General features: G+C 33.0%; 3 protein-coding genes and 1 pseudogene across 4 annotated transcripts; 2 read left to right on the plus strand and 2 right to left on the minus strand.

The window, feature by feature from the left end:
* Positions 1 to 825: 825 nt before the first annotated feature.
* Positions 826 to 3356, minus strand: LOC120072929 (uncharacterized). Its single transcript, XM_039025466.2, has one exon. The coding sequence runs from the start codon at positions 2863 to 2865 to the stop codon at positions 934 to 936; it is 1932 nt and encodes a 643-aa protein (XP_038881394.2). The 5' UTR covers positions 2866 to 3356; the 3' UTR covers positions 826 to 933.
* Positions 3357 to 8368: 5012 nt separating this feature from the next.
* LOC150037091 (uncharacterized) lies at positions 8369 to 9199 on the plus strand (annotated as a pseudogene).
* Positions 9200 to 12023: 2824 nt separating this feature from the next.
* LOC120072948 (Glutaredoxin family protein) lies at positions 12024 to 15007 on the plus strand. Of its 2 annotated transcripts, none has more exons than XR_016528145.1 (4): positions 12024 to 12632; positions 14407 to 14480; positions 14582 to 14680; positions 14770 to 15007. XR_016528145.1 is itself a non-coding variant. In XM_039025484.2 (4 exons), exons 1-4 carry the CDS (start codon positions 13223 to 13225, stop codon positions 14823 to 14825), a joined length of 405 nt encoding a protein of 134 aa, XP_038881412.1. In that variant the 5' UTR covers positions 13074 to 13222; the 3' UTR covers positions 14826 to 15007. The 2 variants fall into 2 exon arrangements, 1 of the variants encoding a protein (XP_038881412.1); XM_039025484.2 differs by lacking the exon at positions 12024 to 12632 and adding an exon at positions 13074 to 13398.
* A 557-nt stretch (positions 15008 to 15564) lies between these two features.
* Positions 15565 to 19226, minus strand: LOC120072950 (S-adenosyl-L-methionine-dependent methyltransferases superfamily protein). Its single transcript, XM_039025485.2, has 8 exons — positions 17626 to 19226; positions 17374 to 17523; positions 17005 to 17275; positions 16798 to 16908; positions 16537 to 16711; positions 16167 to 16439; positions 15870 to 16064; positions 15565 to 15781 (listed from the first exon to the last, which is right to left on the minus strand). Exons 1-8 carry the CDS (start codon positions 19081 to 19083, stop codon positions 15565 to 15567), a joined length of 2850 nt encoding a protein of 949 aa, XP_038881413.2. The 5' UTR covers positions 19084 to 19226.
* Positions 19227 to 27418: the final 8192 nt, after the last annotated feature.

The raw sequence follows: 27418 nt of genomic DNA on the forward strand, positions 1-27418 counted from the left end.
CCATAAAAAAAAATGTAATATGTTCTATCTGGGAGACAATTACTCATAAAATCCAGGTATTAGAGTGAGTAAAATTATCTTAAAGAGACGAAGTCATTGAAATCAAAATCTTTCATATATACAAGATTACGTATTCTAAGATATTCTACGTGATATTATTCCTATAATGTAATACTAGGATTAAATTAAGTGAGAATGATTTGATTGGGGAAAAGAGAATAGATTTGTAGCGTGGGGGTGCGGCGAAGGAATAGAAGATGCTGGCTGAAAGGAAAACAGACAGAAATATATGAAAGGAAGAAGTAGCCGTTGAGGAGATTTGGTAAAGTGAAAGTAATTAAATATCGAAAAAGTGGGTGTCCTTTCCTCTCTTGTCATTTTCTGCAAAATTGGAATCTACACAACCACCCAAAAAACCAGTACAAAGATTCACCAAAAAGATGACAAAAAGTATAAATTTGTTAGGCCCATTAAAGACTCTTTTGTATTCGTTTTACCTCCAAAATCAGGATAACCGTTTTGACATACAGCACACTCGAATGTCAATTACACTCCCTGCTCTAATGTCTATTTTAAAATCATCAATTGACCTAAAAAATTAAATTGATTGGTAAAAATAAATTTAATTATATATCATCTAACAATTTTTTTTCCCCACTTCAACCACATATTAAGGGAAAAAATGCATTTTAATGAGAGTAATAGAAGATTGATTCATGAGGTTATATGACAAACCTAAATTTTTTCCTTAGAGGAGAAAAAGAGTAAAAAATTTGACACGTAATGAATTAGGATCGGAGGACTAGTGAAAAATAGAAAATGATCTACAAGTTCTAAAGAAACATTTTTATGTCATTAAATCAAAGTACAATAGAAATGAAGTTTGAAAGGGAAAAAAAATAAAGAACGAAAGAATAAATCAATTTAGATAATTTAAAGAAAAAGGAAAAACGAAGAATGCTTGCAGGGAGGAAGTGGAGTTCCGCAGAGGCCTCGATTATGTTTGAATGCAGAAACAGGGAAATGTCCTTTATGCGGTGGAATTTTCCCACAAAGTCTATTTTCCGACACGTCGAATTTCAAAAGCTTCTTCAAATTCAACACCTCTATTGGAATTGCCCCACACAGCCTGTTCTTCGAAAGCAAAACCGTGGTTAGTTCCACCGCTTCTCCCAGCTCCGCTGGAATTTCACCGGAAAGCCGATTTCCAGCCAGCTCCAGCACCTGCAATTCGCTAAGTTCCGACAACGACTTGGGGATATGCCCTTCCAATTCATTGTTCGACAAAACAAGCGATCTGATTGAAGACATTGCTGCTCTGTCTCCAATATTCTGATCAATACAACCACTGAAATGATTGCCAGAAACATCAATGGAATTGAAATGGCCAAGTGGGTCTTGAACCCCTTTTGAAAATATGTTGTCAAGGCACCCTGTAAAGTGGTTGGAGTGAATATCAAGATCCATTAACAGTAAAATGTTTTTGAATTCAGCTGGGATTGATGAATGAAATCCGTTGTTTGAAAGGTTGAGGAATGAAAGATTGGTCATATTTCCAATCCAATGGGGTAACGCCCCTGTTAATCGATTACTCGACAAATCAAGAAGCGATATTGAGGATGAAGACAGCCATTTTGGAAGCTGCCCTTCAATCCCTGTTTTAGCTAAAAATAGCTTGAAAAGTTTCATCTTTGCAAACCAATTTGGTATGCTCTGCAACCTAAGAGGATTGAAGGAAAGATCCAAGCTCTGTAATCTCTGCAATTTGGATAACTGATGAGGAATCCCACAAGAAAGCAAATTTCTCGACAAGTCCAGAGTTTGAAGGTTTTCCAAATTTCCAAAAGTCTTGGGAATCTTACCGGTAAAAAGATTGTTAGAGAAGAACAAGTCAGTTAAAGTTGTCAAACGGCCAATAGAAGAAGGCAATTTCCCAGTAAGCTTGTTGTTCTCAAGAATCAGTCTTTGGATCTTTTCAAGCTTACCGATGGACGCCGGTAACCGACCACTTAGCCGGTTTTCCGACAAACGACAGAATATCAGAGAACTAAGTCCGGCAATCGATGAGGGAATACTTCCGGTAATCTTGTTCTGATTAAGGTAAAGCAAAACCAACTCAGAGAGTTTACCAATCGAATTCGGAATGGTCCCTGTTATTTCATTTTCAGACAAATCGAGATACCTGAGACTTTTAAGGTTACCAATACTCGTAGGAATGCTTCCTGAGAAATTGTTGGCATGGAGATCGAGATTTTTTGCCTGAATTAGCTTCCCAATTGAATTAGGAATGGACCCAGATAGTCTATTTCCGGAAAGACCCAATTCTGTAAGGCACTTGAAATGGCTAAAAATTGAGGGAGCGATGATTCCAGAGAGCAAATTGTTGCCAAGATATAGTTTTTCCAATCGAAAAAGACACCCAAAGGTTCTAGGAATCGAACCGGTGAGCTTATTTGAATCTAGAAACATATGGGTGAGTCGTGATAACTTGCCAAATTCGAAGGGTATCCGACCGTTGATGTCTTTGAGATTGCTAAGGTCAAGAAATTGAAGAGACGACAAGTTTCCAAGAAAAGGGGAGAGAGAACCAGACATGAAAGTATCGGCGATGAAGTCGGTGCCGGAGACAATTCCGGGGCGGGTGAGGTTGGTGACTCTGCCGGAAGAACCACAGCCGACGCCGTCCCAGGAGGAGCAGCAGTCGGTGGTGGATTTCCAAGAAAGCAGTAGCTGAGAAGGGTCAGAAGTGATTTTGGTTTTGAAGTGGAGAAGTGCTTGTTTGTCAGTGGGATGACATGAATCAGAGGGCTGAAGGAAGAGAGATGAAAATAGAAAGAGGAAGAAGAAATGAAGAGAGAATTCCATTTTGGTTTGGAATGAGATTAAGTTTGGAGGAATTGGAAGGTGAAAGTGCTTATATACAACTTGCTTGTGAACGTTGAAAAAAGTATAGGTAAAGAAAGGATATGGAGTTAAATTTATTTTAAGTGGTTTGGCAGCGGGTTTCACGGATTGGGGCGGAAGAATCTAGTGGGTGTATTGTATTCAATGGAAAACGTAGAATGTGATGAACAATCCAGTGGCGTAGTAGTAGAACCCACAAGGAAGAGTAAAAGAGTTATTAATTAGTCACACCCTTGGCTTGTGATCCCTTGGCTTGTGATCCCTTGTGTACACGCTTCAATTTGTTCCCTATTGTGTGCATTTATTGTATGCTTATGTAACGTCATAGTTACCAACATCCTTTGTCATAAATACATTGGATAGTGTCAATGTCATAGCGGCCATTTTTAAGCATCATGGTTAGAGGACTTCTTTTACTTCATGAGTTTTGTACTTGAATTCAAAAGCATTCGAGGCTAGGCTGGTTGGGTTGTGAACTTAATAATATTAGGTATATTCTTGAGAAAATGGGTAATTTATTGTTATTAGTTTTATACTACTCATGGTAACTTCTCTTATGATAGAATCATTTGCAAAATAGACATATTCTAGTTGCACTCTTTTTTTTATCCACAAAGAAAAATAAAAACAATTCTTTAAAAAAAATTATTCATCACATGCCAAATTTTTATTGAGCAGCTACTTGAATCGATTGTAGTCAAGAAAACACTAAAGTGTTTTTTCTCATTTTTTTTACTTCACTTCCTTTTGGAGACATAGTTTATAACATTGTAAAATGTTAAAATGCCAAAATGCCTAAACAAAGGTTTACGGTTTAAGTAACTAAAGTTGACATGTGCTCAAAAGGGCAAGATAAGATGATTTTCAAGGTACCATTTGATAATATTTGGTTTTATATTTTTTAAAATTAAGTATTTTTTATTTTTTAAATTTTAATTTTATTATTTACTTATTTATTTTAATATTTGTATCTTTTTTTAAATAAAAAGTTTAACTCTTAGCCAAATTACTAAAAAGTCAAATTATCTACTTTTTTTTTTTTTTTAGTTTTTGAAAATATATCCAGGAAATCTAATAAAACAAGAAATTAAAAAATTAAAAAATGAACTTATCAATTAGGACCTAAATTATGGACTTGAGACAAAACAAACTAGATATTATATATGAACAATGCCAAATCTCCGGTCATAGCTAGTATATTAGAATATCCCCTTAAAACAAAGAAAATTATATTGGGCTACTCGCAAACATAACCTTTTGGGCCAAACTAATTGTAAATATAGTAATAATAAAATTTAAAAAAAAAAAAAAAAAAAACAAATATATGGCCAAATTTGAGTCCAGTCCATTCAAAAAGACTAAAAAACCTATGGAAATATGATAAACCCATGATCCACGATCAAACTACACGATTCAGATTTCACAATCTTCTTCCAGCACATCCAAAAACGATCAACGATTCGCATCCATCAGTAATAAGTTTCCATCCATCAACGATTCAACTTTTTATCCATCATTTAGTTTTTTCCTTTTCTATTTTTTTGGTTCTAAAAACTCTAACCCCATCGATCTTCTTCAAACGACGATGCCAAGACCCTAACATCTGCCAATTGAAAAAAACCATAACATCTCCCTTTAACATCCATCGTCAACTACAATCTTCTTCTAATGCATCCATTTCCGTTTCCATTCATCCATCAAATATCGAAGGGGAGAATCAATCAATACTTGTAACATAACACTGAAATCGATCGCAAAATGACATTGAAAGGTAAGAAAAAGCGTAATTTCATGATTGTTTTTTTCTTTTCTATTGTCTAGTTGATTGATTGTTGTTTGTGTACATTAAACTTTGAATGTGTTTTTGTTTGGGGTCTATCGGTGATAGATTTCAGTCACCAATAAACTTGAAGAATGTTGAATTTATTTTTTATTTTTTAAAGGTAAATAAATGCATAGTTTCTCTATTTTTTTCTTTGGTATTTTTTTTTTATTAGAGCCTATCGATGATAAGTTTCTATCATTGATATACTTAATGGATGTTGAATTATTTTCATGCAGTGTAAGTAAATACATAATTTTACTGATTTTTATTTTATTTTATTTTACTTTATTTTGTTTTAGTTGTTGATTAGAGTATGTTATTGATAGGTTTCCATCATTGTTAGACTTGAAGCATGTTAGATTTATTTTTCAAGAAAAGTAAGAAAATTTGTAGTTTCACTTTTGTTTAGTTACTGTTTAGTTGATAGACTCTTGTTAACATGCTTTTAGACTTCAAATATGTTGTTAATTAAAGTCTATCTAGGATAAGTTTCTATTATTGATAGACTTGAAGTGGTGAAGTCTATCAATGATAAGGTTATCACTGATAGACTTCACCACTTCAAGTCTATAATTGACAGAAACATATCAGTGATAATTTTATGGTCAATAGACTTCACTATAGGAACCGGTTAAGGTTCGGAGCGGAAGCGAGGATCGGTCCCAAATCCTAATTTCTACAGAACGTGAATTTTACAGAAACAAAACAGAAACATTATGCATCAAAATAAAATTTTGCAACGTGCTAATTATGAAAAAAAAAAAAAAAGAGAAAAGAGATGAGGAGACTTAGCCTTGAAGATCTAATCTTCTTGTATGATTCCTTCTCTCCAAAAGGTCACGAACTCGAAACTTTAATTTGGCCACCACTAAGAAAGCTTTCCTTGTAGTCTCTAGGATGAGAATTCAAGGAGTTATGGGTACTTAGTATTTTGGAAGAGAGAGATATTGAGAGGAACAGAAAGAGAGAAAAACTTGAGAACTTTTCTGAGATGATTTTTCTTGTAGAGATTGTTCGTTGTAAAACTCAAACGAGGAAGAAGATGAAAAACCAACCATCTGCACCTCACACTCACATACGTTGTAGAGAGAAAAATGGAAGGAAGTTGAACTTCTTCCCAAAATTATTTTTCAAAAATAAATTAATTAAAAGAAAATAATTTTAATAAAACAAATAATATATATTATATGATAACCGCTTTATCATATAATATATATATTAATATGTTATATCAAATATAACATATAACCTATAGTTTAATGTACAGTATTTAATATAAACCTCATTTATACTCAATTTAACTATGTGGATCCAATTCACATAATTAATATTTGAATCATATTCAAATATTTATTTCCTTTCAAATAAACTTTATATGTCCCTCTCGCTGACGCTCGAGCAACTCTCGTCCCTTGCGCTTAAGAGGAATGGTTGAAACAGCCTTACGGAGCATACGACGATGCCGCCCGTTTTCATTTCGTGGAAGTCCCCAGCAGAGGAAAGAAAGGGCTGTAGGTGATGGCGACCAGAAGAAGCAAGGCTTAGATTACCAGATCCTGGACACAATCTTCCTAGAAATGGAGAGCCCCTTGCCTCGCCTTTTCTAGCCTCTCCTTCTTGCTTACCCTAGCCTCGAAATCGAAAAAGGCTTAGGCATTTCCTAGCAACACGACGAAGCGCCGAGTTGTTGGTAAGGAGCGTGAGCGGGCGAGGGGCTCACACAAGTAAGTGAATCAAATCAAACGAGATTTCTCATTTGCTGCCACTCAACAACAGCAGGTCTCAACTCTGCATCTCTCGCTAAGCTAAAGGAAGACTTTCTATTTCACACGTTACGCTTTCGACTAGAGAACAGAGGGCTGTAACTGAAGCAAGCACTTGACTTTAGAGCCCTATCACGTAAAGGAGAAGAAAGTCTGAATGTGTGAAGCATACGGGGGGTAAGAAGTTTAAAAAAGCCGAATCTCGTCTCATGTCAAGACTATTCGGAGTAAGTTCCTTGGCTTGGACAGGACAATTAGTCCATGTCGCCTGGTATCTTGAATGAAACCTCTTTGCTTGCGGGGGCAGGAGTGGAAACGTCTGAGAGAGCGCTTCGCGAAAGCTCCACTTAATGGCTGCCGCTTAACGCTCTGGCGCTCTGAATCTCGAAGGTCTTGGTAGGATTCTGACTTGCTGGCCCAGCCCTTTTCTTTCTTGCAACATGACATCCCTATTTCACCGATAGGCGAACAAGCAAAGAAGCTCGAGTTTCCAGAAACATCGCACTTCCACTCGGGTCGAGGTCGCCACTCGACCCTAAGACGGATCAAAGAAGAGTGGGGAGCCTTTCCCGCACGCCTGATTGATCTTATTTCTTATTGGTACATATCAAATACATTATAGTAATGATATCATATGTAATTAAATTAATTATATCACATATAATTAATTCCCTCAATTAATCTGAACAATTTAGATTAATCCAAAATTAATTCTCATTTAATTCTTGTTGAGCTACAGAATGGACATCATGGACCTGTAGCTTGACACTTCGATGGTATTTGAATAATTAACTAAACTTTTTTTAATTATATTATTCATCATTCATTAACTGACGGACACTCCACTAAGACCAATATCTCACTCTTCGAACTACAATATATTTCTGTGTCCATTGGATATAACCAATCAACAGTGCGATGACCCTTCACAAATTGCTCATAAGTATAACTAGGCCAAAATTACCGTTTTTCCCCGTAGTTACATCTAACTCCTTAAGTACCACTGATCCCTCTAATGAACAATAAATTATAGTCAAACTATGACCAAATCCCTCTCGAGCCAGGAGAGGATGTGACGCCATAATGTTCAAGCCTCGGAATCAACTCTTAAGGGAGCAATTTATTTACTTTTCCCGACGTTGGGGAAATAGTGAATTTCGTCTTGTTTAGCTGTGTTCCCAATCGGACAAATCCCCAAAATGGTAGGCTTATTAAGTCGTCAATCTGGCCACTCTCACCCATACAAATCAAAGATTGCCTTCATAGGCAAGAGTTCACAACTCATTCAGGATTCAGGTCATGTCACCTATGGTCATCTTGGTGAAATGTAAGTCTCTATTATGAACAACATTATATAATGAGACTAGTCATTTCGTGGTCCAATCTTATAAAAACTCTTTTGTATAGAATACTCTGCTCACATGTCTTCACATGAATGACCAGAATCAGGTCATTTGTAGCACTTTATAACAATTGTAATATTTACAAAGTGGGTCGTATTCGTAGTGTCACCAGAATAAGGTATCCAACCTTATCCATCTACTACAGACCATTTAGGTTATCACTTAAACATGATCAACTTGTATCTCCTTGCATACATGTTAGACATACAAGTTTAAGCTACAGAAGATAACCTTGAATGTTAATTTATTGGTTTGTAGGCTTAATGCTACTAAATTTCAAATAAAACATCTCATATTTTATTAAATAAATAAAATGTTCGTACAATATAATTACAAACTACATGACCATACAAGATTTAGGGCATCAACCCCAACATTCACTTCTTCAAGTCTATCAATTATCAACTCTATCACTGGTAAACTTAAAGTGTTTAGTTTGTTGGCTGAAGTGTTTATAACTATTTTAACATATTAATAAGTGAAAAACAATTATGAAAAGCGAACAACAAAAAAAAAGGGGGGCAAAAAGAACCTTAGAACTTGAAGAATCATCAAGCAAAAAGAAGTTGAAAAAAGAGAAGTATTCACTATATATTTAGTATATTTATTTCTAAGTTGTACTTTAAAATTCCTAAAGAAAGTTGGAATTCCACTTTGAAAGTCGCAGTTTATGTCAAGCTGGAAGTGATAGACCATATCATTAAGGGCTTAGATTCTACATGTCCATCTTTGTTTAAGGAATGATCATTTGGGTATTTTCTAGGTTTAAAAATGTCCAAAGTACTTTTACAACTTCTAGAACATTTGTTTAGAAGACAATATGTCACTGCTGATAACAATATTTTTCTTTTCAACATTGAAGGTAATATTATAAAGTTTGGGTTGAGGGATTTTTGTTTGATTATTGGATTAAATTGTGATGAATATCCTATTTAAAATGTTTTAGATGAAACTAAAGAAAATGATTCAGAAATTAGACAAGCATTTTTTAGAATGATACTAGCATCACTAGAGAAAATCTTAAGAGTGCATTTAACTATTTTTCTAGTCCTTGCCGTGATGAAAGAAAAATAGCAAAACTTGTCGATCTTCATTTGCTGGAAAACTTGTTGATTCCAATATAACCTCATAATTTTTTGGATTGGAAGCATGTTAAGATGTTAAATGATGAGGAGAAGTTTAGGAATTATCCATGGGGAAGAGTATCTTATAGTTTTACCATAGAACTTTTTAAGAAATATATTAAGACTAAATTAAAACCAGCTGCCTATCTGCAAGGCTTTCCCATAATTTTAACTTATTGAACATATGAAATACTTCCTAAACCTTCTGAGGGGTTTGCAAAAAGAATAGGAAATAGTTTTCCAAGAATCTTGAATTGGGAAACAATAAAACAACTAGATTGGTAAGATCTTAATGACAATGTCTTCTCGGAACGAAATGAAAGTTTCTAATTTTTCCATTAGTAATTATGATACAAGTCTATCAAATATATTGGTCTATCAGTGATAGATAAATATTAGTGATAGAAGTATTATATCTATTAAAACACTCAAATTACTTAGGGAAAGAGTCTATCAATGACATAGTTTATCAATGATAGACCAATATTATAGCATATATCACAGATAGATAGACGATATTAGTGATATTGGTCTATCAATAATAGGGTCTATCAGTGATAAGCTCATATCACTGATATGATCTCATTAGACTATGTCACTGATAACTCCTAATTATGATTATCCGAGTATTTCAAATCTCATAAAAAGAAGGTATTCTATATAAAATACTAATTAAATATATGTTTTCAACTTTCTATAGTTCCTATTGTTGCATCAGAAGAAGAAATATCATTAGAGTACTTTAAAAACTTTCTGGAGATGGAGAAGAAAAGATTGGAGGAAAGAGAATATGTTGCAGAAAAAGATTAAAAAAAAAGATTAGAGAAAGAATATCTTCTTTACAAGAAGATATTAAGGGTCTAAAAAGGCAACACAAAGAAGATTTTGAAGATCTTAAAAAGGAACAAAAGGAGATTCTCAATTTGGTACATTCTCTAATAGAAATTGTAAAGCAGAAGGTCTCACACAAATGTCAAAGTGAAAGATAATTTCAAGAGTCCTTAGAAAAGAATTATCCTCCATCATTGAATCTAGAAATGACAGATGTTGATGTTGATGCTAATATTGATAAAGTAGTTGAATATGCAACTACTTATGCTAAGGAGAAAGAGGTAAAAGTATTAAAGTCTTCTAGTTTTTTTACTTTTTTTTTTTTTCAGTGATAGACTATATAAAGTTTACTGACAACATTTTCATTTTTATTGGTATACTAATATCTACAAAAACTTGAATAAAATTGTGATAAAGAAAAGGAAATAGAAGAAACCACTATTGCTAAGGAAAAAGAGGTATCCATCTAGTTCAATAGTAGGTTATTGCTAGTGTATTTTTTTAGACTTCAAGTGTGTTGGTCACCAAAGTCTATCAATTATAGGTTTCTATCACTGATAGAATACTGTCATTTTTTATTGGAGTCCAACAGTAACAACATGTAATTCTTTTAATCTTTTTTCAGTGATAGCTATATCATGGAAAAAGTATATTGATAGTTTCTACAATTTTTTTCATTGATATACTTATATAATATTTACAAAAGATTGAAGAGAATGAGGAAGAAGACAATGGACATGAAAAAAGGTAAAAAAATAGTGCATAACATAGCAAAAAAAGTGAATTTCAACCACAGTTTGAATACCATTGATACCAAATCCAATAAGATCGATAATTGTATTGAAGAAATAGATGCATCCAATTGAATTTCCTTTAATATCAAACTCACAAAATTCTCAAAACACATAATCTCATCAATCAATACACCTTTAGTCTTGTAATTCAAGTAATTATGTTTATCATCCCACTATCCATTACGAAACACCACTGCTATAAGCTTAATCAAATTTCCAAATCACTGCAAGAAACGCAAATTAAACTCATAACATTGATAGACTAGTATAGTAAATAGAAAACAGTATCTATCAATGATAAACTCCGATATGTATCTACTAATAGTAGACTAATATCAATGATTAGGAAGTTCATGACTGATTAAAAAAAGTCTAAATATAAATCAAAACAAAAATTAACCCATGAAGCCTCAAAAGAAAAATTAAAGTAGATAAAACTTGTAGAAATCATCAAATCGAATAATAACATCAACATACTTCAATTAAACATCAATGAAACCTAAAACAATACAATTAAAACAAATTAAAAAACCTAGATGAACCGAATCCAAAAATTGAGGAAGAATTGTGACCTAGACCTGAGAGAAAGAATGACATGAGTAAAGGATGAAACGAAATTAGATTTAAAAAAAAAAAACAGAGAGGATGAGAAATACTAAATCGCGAGCAAAAAATTGATCAATTATTCCTCTCAAAATTGCACAACGAAGAATGAAGAAAACATACCTGAAAAACGCGCATGAGCTTGAGGGAAAGAAGATAGATGCAAGCAGGAGAATGGAGAAGCCTACCTAAAAATCGTGCATGAAGAACACAACAAAGATGAAAAAAAGAACAGAGACGTGAGCATGAAGAAGACGTAGGCTTGAGAAGGTTATTTTAAGAATAAAAAAAAAATTCAACCGAATCTTCCAAATATTTTCTATATATGCAATTATTTTTAAAAAAATGATACATATCTAATTATTTATAATTAAAAAAAAAAAAAAAAAAAAAAAAAAAAAAAAAAAATACAAATTTCCTAATCTAATATACAGTTTTTTTTTTTTTTTTTTTTTTTTTTTTTTGGTTCACCCTTAATTATAGGTAAAAAAAAATAATAAAAATAGTAATATAAAAGTATAATGGAAAATTCGTCTTTTTTCTTTTTTCTGGAAGTAATGAAAAGTTAGGTATGAGCATATAGAAAATTGAATAAGACAAGTAACGAAAAAAATATTATCGAAATCTGACATTAATAAGCAAATTAGTGTTAGTAGTTCATACTATCGAAACCTCGGATGTCGAAGCTTAAAACAAACATCATGTGATCAAAATCCAATACAACTCACAAACAGCATATTCTAAATTTCTGTCAATTTGGAATTCTCTGTTTCTTTTTTTTTTTTTTTCTCAACCCATTTTTTCTGGATTTGGGCTGGCAAATTGGAAGTGGGCCACCGGCCCAATTGAAACTCAGGGCGGCGACATGTCGGGTTTGATGCGGATTATTAGGGCGCACCGGTTTTCAATTATCCAATTTTGATCGAGTTTGACCCTTCCGACGAAAAGAAGCTACAATTGGCTGTCGGGGAGATCTATTCTTTTGATGAAATTGATCGAGCAAAATTTCACTCCGACTTCTCTTTTTCTGTCTTCTTTGTCGAATCTCAATTCAAATTGTCTTCGCCAATTAAGGCCAGAGTATGTGCGGCCGCATCTCCCCTGGGCTATGAGACGAGTCCCTGCTAAAATAATTCCCAATTTCCAATCGCCAAGAATTTACCCTAATTCGATCATGGCAAGTGAGGGAACCAGAGAAATGCAATCATCAGTTGATTCGAAGGAGAAAGGTACGGAGAAGAAAGAAAAGAAAGAGAAGAACGTGAAATTGCCACCACCGCCGGAGAAGCCGTTGCCGGGGGATTGTTGTGGGAGTGGATGCGTTCGATGTGTGTGGGACATATATTACGAAGAGCTTGAAGATTACAACAAGCTTTGCGAGAAAGGTTCGGCGACCAAATCTTGAGATTTCAATTCGAGCCCTAGTTTTATAAATCTGTATTTCAATCTGTGTCTTGTTGTAAACTCACTGAATTTCAAATTGAATCATCCGAATCCGTTTATTGTAGCTTGATTTTATGAGAAATCGATGTGTATGTATCTGTTTCCATAAGAACTTCTTCATCATATGTCATGGCACGGCACGAGGTTGTTGACTATTGAATTCGATTATTATAATTTTCGAGTTAATTGAAATGTTATTTTTCTTTCAAAATTATGAACCTAATGACATTGATTTTTATCACTCAAACAATTATAGTTCTTTAATTTCGCTTTGAAAAAGAAAAAAGCTGAGCCAATAATCTTGATCGAAAGGGACTTAAAATATCTTTTCGTTATTTTTCCTTTTTTTAATTAAAATTTGTTACATCATATTCATGAATTAGTGGGGGAAGAGCTGAGCGGTCGGTTACGTTACGTACGGGAGAAACAGAAAGACGGTGTTGATCCGTTAAAAAGGCCCAGTAGGCCCAATGGGCCTCATAATACATATATGAAGATTTGGGGGTGGAAGGATTGTGTGTAATTTTGGAGGATGGTGTTGCGGGGATTTCAGTTTCAGTTGACTCTGGTTGTGGCGGTGATCACCCTCTCCGGCCTTTCGCCGAGAGATGGGCTTACCGGAGTTGAAGCTGCCACTTCCACTTCCGCTTTCGTTCACAACGTCATCTACTCTAACAGGATTGCTATGTTCTCCAAATCCTACTGCCCGTATGTTCTCCTCGTCTCTCTTCCTTTTTTGTTACACAAACATACGCTTCATTCTTTTTTCTTTTTGCCATTTCCTGCTTCATTCGGTGGGTTCATTGCAGTATGTCTACACATAGTAATCAATCAATCAATCATTATTTTAATGAGTTGTTGCTGCTAATGAACCTGAAATTCTAATATTAGCGATTCTCGGATTTTCGATAAATGGATATAGATACGAGTGCTTCATTCCATTGTTTCTTTTTTACCAATTTTGGACTTAAATAAAAAGCTTATTTGGATTCCCCCCGCCCCCCCCCCGGTTCTTGGTGGTTTCTAGCTTACCGGTTTCCAATGATCAGTGAGTCTTGACTGATGGAAATATCGCTGTAGTCGGCTGTGCGTTGAAACTTTTTTTTTTTTTTTTTTTTTTTTTTTTTTTTAAATGTTGCTTAGTTCTTAAGTACGGCTGTTTGGGGGAAAAAAAGTTTCAAATAGACCCGAATTCGTTTACTATTCAGATAAATTGTGTTGTTAAAATTCCTGCTTTGTGCAATGAGCCTCTAGTAATCTGGTTGGCATGGCATTTTGATTGCTTGCTTTTGTAAATTGTAACATCAAAATTGTTTGTTCACTTATGCAATCTTTTCAATTGGATTCTGGGATCAGTATTACGGTTGGATTCTTTGCACTGTTTAGTCTTCCTGGTTGTACGATACCCTGCCTTTCTTGAAGAGACGATAATGGAGATTGCTTTATGTTAGCTTAAGGTTGCAGTTTAATATTTCAAAGAACTGATTGTGTTTTGTAATGAACGAGACTCCCGATTCTTGTTTTCCAACTTCCGACTGCAATAGTTTTCTTTTCTCTCTCCCGCTTTTGTAATTTCATTTATCAGTGAAATTTGCTTTTTGCTTCTCCTAAAATGGAAAGAAGGAATCTTCCTACACAAAAACTCAAAACCTACAAAAATGTGGTGATAATAATTAAGCGACTAATATTCAATTTGTTGTTTTATTCTTCTGGAAGATATTGCTTGGGTGCCAAACGTATGTTCAGTGAACTCCATGAAAAACCTTTGGTTGTGGAGCTTGATCTTCGAGGTATTTATTCTGTTTAATTTTGTTGATCGTTTGCAAATATTAATAATTGTTTGAAGAAGGATTTTCGTGACGATGTAAATGGGTATCGGATTTACATGTAGATGATGGATCTCAAATTCAGAGTGTTCTACTAGACCTGACAGGAAAGCGCACTGTTCCTCAGATTTTTGTGAATGGCAAGCACATTGGTGGCTCTGATGGTGAGTCTCTCTTGGCTCCTTAATTATTCTAAAGATTTCTACGTCTTTTTCAGTGGAGTAAATTTCATGTTTTTTTTTTTTTTTTGCAGATCTGAAAGCCGCAGTTGCTAGTGGTCAGTTGCAGAAACTTCTGGCTTCAAGTTGATTGCCTTCTTGGAACGATAAATCACGTATTTATTGAACTTGAGCTACATAAGCTGTGTAGATGAATTTTAACTTCGTGAAAACTTTTGATAGTATTTGTTATTCGTTTTTACTCTGCAACAGAGAAGCCTGTTGCAAATTTCTCCCTCTACTTTAATGAGAATCTGCTTTTTTTCCTTTTCATTATTTGAAACCATGGTGAAAAGGTGTTTGATTTGGATATTGTATCGCTTTGGCTGTGTCTCATCAATGTAGTAGTAACACACAAATTGAAGATGAATTTTCTTCATAAGTTGGAATTAGAGTATTCCAATGTTCGTGATAAAATAATCTTCAAAGAAAATTTCAGCTATTTAATTAAGGCGTGAGCTTCTGATTAGTAAATTAGCCAGCAATATGAGCTTCTGTTTAGAAGAAGAACCAGATATGCAGTAGAGACAAAGTACTTATAGTTCTCCAAGAAGCTGGAACGAACAAATTAACTTAAAATATATTTTCTTCCACGTAGGGTATCAAAATACAATAGTTTGTAATGATTTTCAACTTTATGGATAATTCTAACAATTTGTGGACCAAATCTCTCCCGCTCTCTCTAGTTCTCGCAGTTTGCAAGCAGCTGATTGCAAGCGAGGGGTATGTTCCTATATTGCCTACTGCAACTCTTCCGAAGATTCTAGCTGGTCTACAAATCTCTCTAGGGGGTAATCTTATTAGAATGGGATGCTGTTTTGTCTACAAAATCAGGAAGACTCAGCATAAGTATCTGGTCGCCAATCGCCTTTCTGAGCACTCAGCAGCCCTTCCTGGTTTCTGGAGAAGGTCAAGTGAACTTCCCAATGGAGAGACTTCAACAAATTCTCCACTTCTCCAATCGTGCTGGACTCATCTCGGATGATCAATTTGCCTCCAGGTCTTACTATTCGATCGACCTCTGCCAAGACAGGAGGTAGTTTGCACCTATATAAGAGAAAAGGTGGTCGTTATCTGTGCACGAGAAGCTTAAAAGAACATAGAAATGGAGGACTCCAGTAAGTATCTCTACTACCTCTTTTTCAATTTTGAGAAAAGATGATCAGCGTGTAGTAGATCATATGTTCTTGGATAAGTGCTGAAGGATTCACACCAATCATGGTAAATCCCAAAGAGACCACGCTCGTAGATCACAGGAAGTGTATCGGGAGAGTCAATATTCACCACATTCATTACCCAAACTTTAAGGTCTCTCAGTGCTGCTGCAAACCTGCAAGGACAATGTTTACATGATGTTAGATGTTGAAACGTTTCCAGTAAAAAGTAAAAGTTTTGTGGGTGAGCTGAGAAGAAACAGAATGAACTACACTACCCGCCATAAACAGATCTCATATCCATTACATTTCTAATGTTGGACAAATTTATGCCTAATCCATTCAGGTAAGTTTTATTCACAACTCTTTTCCAATGTTCATAATCAGTTGAGAAATCTTGAGGAGCTGGTTTTCCATAAACCCCCATCTGGGAGCTGTTTAGCCAGTAAGGTGGTGCTTGCAACCTCTGAGGCCATTGTTTTGGCCAGCTGCTTCCCCTCACGGCATTGTCAACCGGCACGCGGTGCATGCATGCCTGCAGTGGCACGTACCTGAAATTGGAAGTCCAATTCAAATCAAAATCAATCCCATCAACAACTAAAACCATTGAAGAAAACAGAGCTCAAGATATCCCTGATGCTTGCTTACCATGCTGCGTTCGGATCGTCATCGTTTTTGCACATGGGGGGACGTTTGTGTTTTCTTTGTTCATAGCATTCGTTTGAGGTTGGTTTCCTGTAAATGGCAGCCCCAATGGAGTTGAGATTGTCCTTCTGAATTGTCACAAGCTCCCAACACATGGACTTGGTCAAAGCGGACATTTCTGAAGAAGAAAAGAAAAAACCCATGAACGTGGTAGTCGCTTCACTTGTTTGTTAAACATGTTTGGTTTCTCGCCTATTTACTTACCTTTCCAAATCTCAACGTCTTCTTCCAGGGTCTGGTACACGGGAGTTGCAGACCAAACAAAAAAACCCCCTGGCCTCAGCACTCGGTTCAATTCTAAGAGAAGCATTCCACCTAAATCATCCGGGGAAAAAAGGTATTGTTTACCTAACTATAAAGTTTGTAATTACAAATTATGAAGACAGAGAAATCCATGATTGATTATATAACCTTCTACATGCCAAGGCACTCTACATCGAGCACAATGAATAATATCAAAAACCATGCTTGGAAATGGCAAACGCTGTGAGCCCATGACAGCAGAAATGGCCGGAATTCCCCTCTCAAGGGCAAATTGGACTTGAGCTTCATGCTCGTCTTTCGGAGCAAACGACATTGTAAGCACATCTTTTTCAAAGAGAAAGCCGCCGAAGCTAGCAACTCCACAGCCTACATCCAGTATCACTCTTGTCCTCTTCCCCCAGGCAATATCTGGTACCGACTGCAACCATTTTATATCTTAGTTTATATTGCAATCTAATACTGAAATCAAATAGGGAATTTGATTTTGAAGCCTCGTCTGAGATCATTTTATTTTACCCGTTGAAGAAAATCTATGTAGTGCAGAGCGCCGTGGATGAACTGGGTGCCACCGCCGGGGAAAGTCAAGAACTCGCCAGTGACCTTGACCCAATTTTGGTGGCCTTTCACTTCGGCAAGCTTAGTGTGTGGGACATTGTGGTACCAAATCTGTGGCAATCCACAAACACAGACAAGTATTGATATGATCCAATTCAGAGGGGTTCATGAAGGACTAATCACAAATCACAATTTCATCTATCTATATATTACCTTGTCTCTACTTTTAGGCCATTCAATGGATCTTTTGTAACCCTCTGGGAGTGAGACCAGGCAGGTAGGTCCCTGCTCCGGGCAGTGTCTCTCTCGGTGCTCGAAGTGTTTTGTAGTACGTAATTGCTTAATTGCTTTCTCGTTATCCAGACAGGGGATGTAATCAGGTCCCGCTGTGACATTGCATAACTGCCATGTGTACCCATAGATGCTGCCATCAGTGCTTGATTCTTCCCGCCGACGATCCTTCTCGTTCTCTGATTGTGCCGCTTGTGTTGACCACGACTTTTTGGACTCCTTCGACTCTTTCGGTATCCCCGAGGTCTCAAGTGACACTGCTGTGGTCGTCTCTTCCACTTTGATTTCTGTTTTTGTGTCCTTTGGGGCTTCTTGGCTCTCCTTGGATTCTGTTTGTTGTGATTCTTGATCCTCGGTTGCCTTTTTGTTGTGCCGGCGTCTCTTTCGTGGCTGATTTTGGTCAGACGAGGTAGTTTCTTCAATGTTGCTCGTGTTTGAGTTGTCTTGTTCTTGTTGCTGTTGTATTTGTTGTTGGGATTTGTCATCGTCCTGGTTATGAATTTCAGGTTCTTGTGGGTTTTTTTCACCTTCAGTTTCAAGTTTCGGTCGATCATTTTGAGAGTCTCCACTGATTTCTGGGACATCAGTTGCTTGTTGCTGCTCTACGTTTGCAATTTCTGCTTGGATTTCTTGTGGATTTGCATTGTTTTCGGGCTCTTCTTGTACTTGTTGTTGTTGTTCTTGAGCATTAGTTTCCAACGGTGTATCATTGGATTTACTATTATCAGATTCCGCACGCTCTGTGGATTCATTGCTTTGATCAGATAAATTAGCATTTTGTTCTTGGCTCCCTCCCATGTCTACTTTCTCCTCAATTTTTTGGGTTGCTTCCACTTGTTGGTTTTGAGTCAATGTGCTCTCTTCGGACAATTGAGCCTCATTGCTATCTCTAGATCCTTGCCCATCATTGGCATTGTCCTTGGAGTGGTCCTCTTGAGATTTGGCATCGTCGCTAACAATATTAGCGCTGTCGTCAGATTTAATAGCATCAAGAGGGAGATCACCAGGATTATCCTCGAAGGCAGGAGTGGCCTCCTTATCCTCGGATTTAGGGAGTAGTTGGGGTTCATCGGAGGAAGATGTAAAGTCAGTCGTGGTGGCAATGGTGGAGGTGGAGGAGGAGTCAGAAGAAGTGCGAGTGGTGGTTTGCGGGGGAACGACGGAGTTGGAGGTGAGCATCCATACTCCAAGAACACATAAGGCTAAGAAGACGACGGTTGTAACGGTGGAAGCATAGGAAGAAGAGGAGGATGATCTCTTGCTACTACGAGGCCTTCCGAGAGCCATTGGGAGAGAAGGAAAATGAAACTGTACAAGTTGGAGTTTGGGTGTGGTGAGTGAGAAGGGATGGAATAATATGGGAAGAGGACAGAGAAACATGAGAAAGGGAATTGTGGAAGAGACAAAGGGATTCTAAATTTGGAAGGTTCGAAGATCCAAAGGACTCGGAGACAACAAAAGTTTTTGTAAAGGGACAATTGGAATTGGCCATATCATTGGAATTGGCACAATTTACATCCATTCTCTCCTCCTCCTCTTTCGTCTCCTACTTTCCTTGCATGTATTGCATGTCTTTATCTCCCATTTGTCCCTTTTTTTTCTTCTTTTCCCTTTTTCTTTTTAAAATTACATCAGGTGGTCTGAAAAGAGTTTCTAGCTAGCCTCTATTTTAAGATTTTTATTAAACAATTAATTTAAAATAATAATATTATTATTAAACCCAATTTGAGATTTTAATATTTTATATAAGGAATCCATGAAAAATAATTCAATGATCAAGTAACTAGTTAGAGCTTTTCTTAGTAGATAACTAAGATGGCAAATTTATAAAATATAGAATAATATAATACATGGTTGCTAGTTGAGCTTGTGTCCATAAAACAAGCTACAATGTGGTGGTGTGGATTGAACCATCTACATAGTTTTAGTCTACACTCTAATAATATATTCAAACTAAAAAATAATAATAATTGATTCTCAAGGGAAAAAGTCAATCTATACCCTTGAATTATGGGCATTGTATAAATTAAACTATTAAGTGGGTGAAAATTTGAATCTTTGACCTTTTGGTTGATGATATATGACTTAATCAATTGAACTATGTTTAAGTTGACATTTTATTCCCCTAATTATATACTTGTTCTCTCGAAAAAATAGACTTCACCGGAACTATCAACCATAGCATGGACTGGTTGCAAGAATGTTTATAATAAAATAGAGGAGTAACGAAACTATAAATCCAACATTATGATTATAAAAGCAACTATTATTGTTATTATTGAAATTTTGTTAGCATGTGAATCAATTGTTGACATAGTATATATTTTAGAATAGTTATTAAAATACAATTAATCTAACTTATCTTCGGATCATAATTCTAAATAACATAAATGTTTTAATAGGAAAAAGAGAAGCTTGAGCTGTAATGCTGAATTGAAGATCACATGAACTAACCAATTATTAATAAGAGAGACCCAATAGAATTGTTGGGGATGACATCCAATTTACTTTCAAGGTAGCCATAGATGAGTTAGAAATTATGATATTTGGTAATTTTTGATAATGAGAGAGTATTTCTTAGCATCGAGTCCAGATCCCTAAAAAAGGAGTTGGGAGTATGAGAAGAATCAAATACAGTGAAAGGTTGAAGAATAGGATCTAAGCTTGTGGATGGGGATGGCCCAATAGCACCAATTCTTATAGAGTGGGATTTCATTCATTCATTTTGGCTCACACTTATTTCTTACATTAATTGGGCCCTGACCCATTCTTTTTCTTCTTTCTTTTTTTCACTGCAAAACCCTAAAGTTGATCCACAATATCCCTTATGTGTGGCCCCCTCCTTATTTCCAACTCTGTCTTCTTGCTCTCTCTCTTGTAAAGTGCCTTTCTTTTTAATTACATAATGTCAACTAATTTAAGTTAGGTCGTGTTCTAAAAAAAAATAAAAATAAAAATAAAAATTAGAAGTGTAGTTTGCTTCACATCGATTAAACTGAATAATATGTCTAGGCTCAAAGCCTATAAAAGGAGTTCATACCTTTAGTTTCAAGTTGTCCTAGTTAAAAACATTTTAAGCTTAATGCGTAAACTCTAATTAATTTCCTTTTTGTATTATCTAGTTAGAGAGTAGAAAAAATATGTGAATAGTCAACAATTTTGAGAGAATACTCTTATAATTTGGATATGGGAGAGAATATTACGTGTGATTGTAACAATTTTTTACATAGTGGATTTATGTCTGGTGAGCCATGGGTTTTCTTCAAGTTAGTATTTTTCTGCATAAATTATTGTGTTACTAATTTTATTGTTTTTGTTTAATTTCTCTATTATTATTTTATGCTTATTCATGCGATAGACGAGAGGGTTGTTTTTTCCAATAATATGGAATTATTAAAATTGAAGGGTGTTTATTGTTTTTGTTCTTATAATTAACAATCATTGAGATTAAGTAACTCAAACTCAATTGAAATTTGGAAAAAAAGAAATGAATATGTCTTATTTGTGGTGATGGCCCATTCAAAGAAGAAAATCAATGTTTAAGAGTGTGTATGCGGAGGTGGGTTGTCAAATCAACGACCAAATTTCAATGATGAGTGTTCCCAAAGGTTATGTTCTTCGCCGAAAACCTTGCCTTCCTTTCCTCCTATTTTCTTTCTTCTTCTTTTTTTGGTATAATATGACCTCATATTCATTTTATTTTCTTTTTTTATTCATATGCTATGATATGACAAAGCTATTTTATTTATTTATTTTTTCAGAGTATGAATGACAAAGGTAATTCAAAGTTTTGTTTGTTTTTTTTTTTTTTTTTAAGATGTCAACTTGAATAGTATTAAACAAATTAACGTGTTTTTTGTCGACCAAGAATTCATTAAGTTTGAATTCAATAATTAAAGAAAAAAATCTACCTATTGGATTGCTTAAACTTTAATTAAACTTTAACTAAATATGATAATATATATTAGGTTGAAGTATTATTTTGGGCCGAATTAAGATTTGTTTAATTCTAAATTTGGTTCCTATGATTTAAATAAAGTTAAAATTTAGTCAACATAGTTTTAAGAATTACATTTTAGTTTTTATGGCTTGATAAAACTTTCATAAATAGTCCATGTAAAACTCCATAAGGATCATTTATTAAGATCTAATCAAACCATAGAGATTACATTCTAGCATTCTTCAAATCATAGGAACCAAATTTATAATTTATCTTTCAATGAATCTTAACTTTAGCCACTAGTTATTGTTGATTTTTTCAAACATCACACTCTAAGTTTTAGAAACATATTCATATATTTGATTTTTTTTATCATGAAATTTATTATTATTATTATTTAACCAATTTTGATAAAAAATTAATTTAAAGAGACTAAATTAAAATTTTATTAAAGTGTATCGATTAGAATTGAACAAACTCAAAATGGTATTATAAAATAATCTAAATATTAAAATAAAAATTTGATTATGAAACTGTTTCGTACCTGAACGCCTAAAGCAGCAGAACTTTTATAATGATAATTAAAAGGTTTAACTAAAGTAGGCCATCATTTTGGGTTGACTGCCGATTTATGGTGCTAACACAAATAATTAGCCAGAAGAAGAAGAAGAGGAGAAGCCCAATCAAAATTAAGGGTTGGCTGTCGAGTTATCCATAATTAAGCCATTATATTGGGAATTTGGTACAAAGCTCGATGAGTCAATTAATTATCACCTTAATTGCCCTACTTATCTTAGGGATTATGATCTAATCTAATTGTAATATGTTGCTTTAAGTTTAAGCTGCCTCCTCCAATACCATAAACTCTTTACTTAACTGCCCAATTAAAATGATTCTACAGATTTTTCCTCATATTTTACCACCTTTTTTTAATCTAATGTTAATGATTACCCGTTTTAAATTTAAATTGAAATGTTCAAATATAATACCGTAAAGTGTTTCTTTAAAAAAAAAAAAAAAAAAACAAAAACAAATATCGTAAAATGTTGAATGTTTATATTGGTTACATTCTTGCATATGTGTTCTCAAAATTATAGGAGTGTTTTTGGGTGTTTTAAATCTTTTTTGTAATTCCATGTAGAATGTTAACAAGTCAAATTTTTGTTTTATTTTTATTATAACAATTAATAAGTCAAATGTCTCCTTAATTTATGTCATTTATTTTATGTAATTTATTTTTCTCGTAGTGAATATGACTAGATTAGGTAAAGTCTGACTATGATTAAGATTTTAGGTAAATTTAATTTCTCTCCTTTTATTATAGGTGAGAGATTTTAAGTAAGGTTGGATGATTTGACCTCTCAATTGAAAATATATATATCTTAAACAATTGAGTTATGTTCAAGTTGGTGTGTAATTATGTATTCGATATATTTGAAAAAATAAAAAAAGAAATAATACTATTTTAAAAAATAAATAAAATAAAAAAAGAAACAGAGAGTAATAAATACTAAAATTTAAATGTCAAGAAATAACTTTTTTGTTAACATGGAAAATTAATTCCATAATAAGTTTTTTCACCATTATAAGTTAACTGATTTATTTCTAATTAAATTCATAGCTATACCAACTATTTAAAAATAAAATTCATATTCTAAAATTATCATATCTCCTTCTTTCAGATACAAAATACATTAAAAAAATAAAAAATAAAAATTCAAAATCTAATCTTCAAAAAGTTTTCTTATAGTCATATTTACCAAATGGAGGTGATTCAGAAAGAAATATACTAAAAGAAGTATGTGGGAATCAGAATATGACACTTTATATTTAAATTATGAGGTTAATTATTTGAGCTAGGATGAAGACCATGTGTATTATTGTTGTTGTTTCGTAATTTATGTATATTATGGAATCAAAAGTACAGAAAAAGGACTAAGAAAATAAAATTATTGTAGTATAAATATAACTGAGAATAACGCATTATTCCTTTATATATATTTTTTATATGATAATGTTTGTTCCTTTCAGATTTAGAAACCAATATCTTGATTTTGTGTCAAGTCTGTGCTAAAAAGAAATCCTTATTCTTTTGATAAAGTTAGTGTGTGAGAATAGAAATTAAAGGGAAAAAAATTTCCCATCTCTGTTTATTCTGATTCTCAATAATTCGTCATGAGTATGCAATATTGTCACATTGATAAATCAACTTGATAAACATATATTAGCATCTTTGTGTGTGTGTATATAATATATATACATATCTATTTATGAGAGCAAATTTCATGGCAATCTGTTGGTACATTTTAGTTTGCTTCATGTATGCAACTTTATACTACTTGTGTGTATACGTATTTATAAGTTTTACTTTAACATGGCTTTCTTTTATCAAAAAGAAAAAAAAATATAATTTATATTCAGTGGCAAATTATACAAACTACCCAAAGTTATGTCTCATATTTCAATAATACCCTTCAAGTCTTAAAAGTTGCATTAATTCTCCTTTTAACTTCTCAAAAATTACAAAATTACCATTGTTATAATGGGAGAATATTTTACCACTTATATAAATTTGAGAGTTCATTTTTTATAATTTGAATGTCTAATTATTATAATTATTATAAGTTTGATAGTTCAATTTTAACATTTATATAAATTTGGTGACTCAATTTGTATGATTGAAAGTTTGATAAAATAATTACAACTATTATCATTATTTAGGATGATTTTGATAATTTGTCCAAAAAGATTTTATCATTGTAAATAGGTGATTAAGGCTAGGGCAAAAAAAAAAAAAATATTTACAGATAGAAAAAATGTCAAACTATTTACAGAAATAACAAAAAAAAATCACTGATAGACACTCATAAACTTCTATCAGCATCTATCAGTGATTGAATTGTATTAGTTTCTATCACTATAATATCATTGATAGACTTCTATCAGTTTATATTACTAATAGACACTGATAAACTTCTATTAGTCTTTATCAATGATAGACTTCTATCAGTTTCCATCAGTAAATAGTATTAATGATAGACTTATATTAGTTTCTATCATTGATAGATACTGATAGATTTTTATCAACTTTTATTAAAAAAAATATCAAATTTTGCTATTTTGTGTAAATAGTTTCTCTTATTTTTGTATTTTTAAAAATTTCAAAAAAAAAAAAAAAGAAAAGAAAAGAAAAAGAAAAACTATATAGTTCCTGCTTTATTTTTCATAGAAGCAAAGTAATAGAATTATGCTTCAGTACTGCTAATATTCTCAGATACTTTTACAAGCAAAATCTAGAAATGAAGGAAAAATAATGAAAATGAAGGGTATAAATTGATTTGGTAATGAAAATTCGAAAGTTTAATTTGATATAAATTATAAGTTCTACACAAATTTTTAACAAAATCTGAAAAAAAAAAAATTGGAAAGCTTTTAATTGATAGTTAGTTACCTAAAATTGAATACTAAATAAGGTTTAAAATTTTGATTAAAAATTGGTGGAGGCTGAGCATTTAAAAGTTATTAAAGTTTACGGAGCAACTAAATAGTTGAATGTATATATGGATTAGATGAGTGTTTTTGAGATATAATTTTTAATCTTAGGTTTAATTTCCAATACAGTGTTAGTAAGATGAAACTAAATGTGGTCACACTAGCTAAGCTATTAGACAAAACCCTAAGAAAACTCTCGAAGAAAAGGTATCCTCCTTACTAAGAAAGATTTGAAAGATTCCTTAAGTCTTTGATTACCTACCTAAAAAGAAACCTAAGCTGCCTCTTCAAACTTTTGGCCCCACCCTATTTCTTCAAAATATCCCTCTATTCTACAAAATGTCCTTAAAAGTACTACTACCATTTTTATTTTTAATTTTTTTTTTTTTCACACTTTGGTTTTAATCTTCTAAAATTTTCGATTTTAATTTCCACAAAATGATTTTTAGTTAGCCATTTTTATTACAATTAAAAATCTTGAAGTTTTGGGGAAAGTTGAAAACCAAATTGATAAATTAATTCTTAGGAAGCATTTATCTATGTTTATGTTTGGAGTGCTTGGTTAATTTATGAAGTGTAAAGTTTTTTAGTGTATTCTGGGTTTTTGTTAACTTTTTTTTTTTTTTCCCATATAGTTTGGTTGTACTATTTTATGAATATTATAAAACTTTTTAAAAATCAATTTCAATTCAGATGAACAAAAATAAGTTCGATCCTTTTTGCAGCATTGTTTTACTATACTGTACAATTAGGATTACATTCCGATATTTACTCTTCAATTCTTTTTTATAAAGATTTGTTTCCGTTGATTCTAAAGTTTCTTTTAGTACGACAAACAAACAAAAAACCTTAAAGACAATGAAAATTAGAGTGAATGGCAAAATCCGTCCATGGAGATTTTAAAAATTAAGCAAAAAATAATGGTGAGGTGAATAAGAGAAAGTTAGATGTCAATAAGTCATATGAGCCTATTAGCGTGGGAAGTTAATAAGTCGAGAGCCCATGTGCCCCTAATATTTTGACGATATAGATTATAAAATTTAGAGGTAAATTTCAAAATATTGACATATTAAGAAAAAATTGGAAAGGACCCACATGACATTAATAATGTGTTTGGAATATATTTTCAAGTATTTAATTTAAAAAATAAATCATTTTGGAATAAATTGAAGTGTTTAATTAGACACAAAATTAAATTAATCTTAATAATTTATATATTTTAATATTTTATTAGAGACAAAATTCAATACTAATGGGTTCCTTAATTAAAATAAAATGTTTAGCATGTAAACGAATTATTTTGTTTTAAAGTTTAAAGGCATATTAGATTTAAAAAAATAAAAAATCCATTTACCTATATTATACCTTTAAAACTTCAAGAATTTATTAAATTCGTCAATGTGAATATAGCTAATTAATTAATATAAATTTATATTATATCAACTTCGAGATCAAATATTCAATTATCGATAAAAAAAGAATCTTAAATTCAGTTAATTCAATTTTTGTATGGACAAACTTATAATTGAATGGATTTATTAAATTTCTTTAAGAATTTATAAGCCGACTTCCAAGCTTCTCAATTATAAAGTCTATTCGATCCTTTCTTCACCAAAAGAGATTTTTTTTAAGAAAAAAATCTTCTTATGGTGAAGGTTGTTGAATTGTTTCCAACTAAAATAATATATCAAAACCCTTTTCAGATGAATAAAAGCTTCTTTTTCCCCACAACAGCAAACAAATTAGAGGCTCTAAAATGCTTTCATGACGGCAAAACCTTCCCTTCTGACATTCTCTGAAGTGTTGTACATGATAATAAATTCCATTATGATCATGTGCCAAGTTTTCTTAAAGCCATTATTTGAACTTATTTGGATTTTGGTGAATATTTATTCTTATACTATTTAGGACTTTATATTCTACATTGATTCCCTTTGTGTGAATATTTATTATTATACTTGGTTTCAATGAAGCATATATCAACCATATTCACTAAATAATAATCATGGACCATATATGTTTTGCTCGTAAGGGTTTACATTTGTCTCACTTTCTATTAAAACTCTACATATTTAGACACGAGTCAACTTTTGTAGGCTATTGAAAATGTGATTAAAAAGAATGGAACAATAGTTACAAACTAACAAACAATAATGAGATGGTCATTATTCGATCCCCTACCAAAATAATGTAGTCTAATTTGTATTACTGAGGGAAAAGATTTTTGTACCCATCTCCTTTAATTGAATGCTATGGATTTATTTGTTTCTCGTACCAAAATCT

The sequence above is a fragment of the Benincasa hispida genome, chromosome 3, assembly GCF_027475165.1.
Source record: "Benincasa hispida cultivar pf3 chromosome 3, pf3_genome.v1.1, whole genome shotgun sequence".
Lineage (NCBI taxonomy): Eukaryota > Viridiplantae > Streptophyta > Magnoliopsida > Cucurbitales > Cucurbitaceae > Benincasa > Benincasa hispida.

What these genes read in the sequence shown, in the direction of transcription:
- LOC120072948 (XM_039025484.2), top strand. Translation starts at nt 13,223, where the DNA reads ATGGTGTTGCGGGGATTTCAGTTTCAGTTGACTCTGGTTGTGGCGGTG. An exon ending in TTCTCCAAATCCTACTGCCC is followed by an intron (nt 13,399 to 14,406) that starts GTATGTTCTCCT and finishes TTCTTCTGGAAG; the next exon opens with ATATTGCTTGGGTGCCAAAC. An exon ending in GCACATTGGTGGCTCTGATG is followed by an intron (nt 14,681 to 14,769) that starts GTGAGTCTCTCT and finishes TTTTTTTTGCAG; the next exon opens with ATCTGAAAGCCGCAGTTGCT.
- LOC120072950 (XM_039025485.2), bottom strand. Translation starts at nt 19,083, where the DNA reads ATGTTTCTCTGTCCTCTTCCCATATTATTCCATCCCTTCTCACTCACC. An exon ending in ACATAGATTTTCTTCAACGG is followed by an intron (nt 17,276 to 17,373) that starts GTAAAATAAAAT and finishes AAATGGTTGCAG; the next exon opens with TCGGTACCAGATATTGCCTG. An exon ending in AGACGTTGAGATTTGGAAAG is followed by an intron (nt 16,712 to 16,797) that starts GTAAGTAAATAG and finishes TTTCTTCTTCAG; the next exon opens with AAATGTCCGCTTTGACCAAG.
- LOC120072929 (XM_039025466.2), bottom strand. Translation starts at nt 2,865, where the DNA reads ATGGAATTCTCTCTTCATTTCTTCTTCCTCTTTCTATTTTCATCTCTC.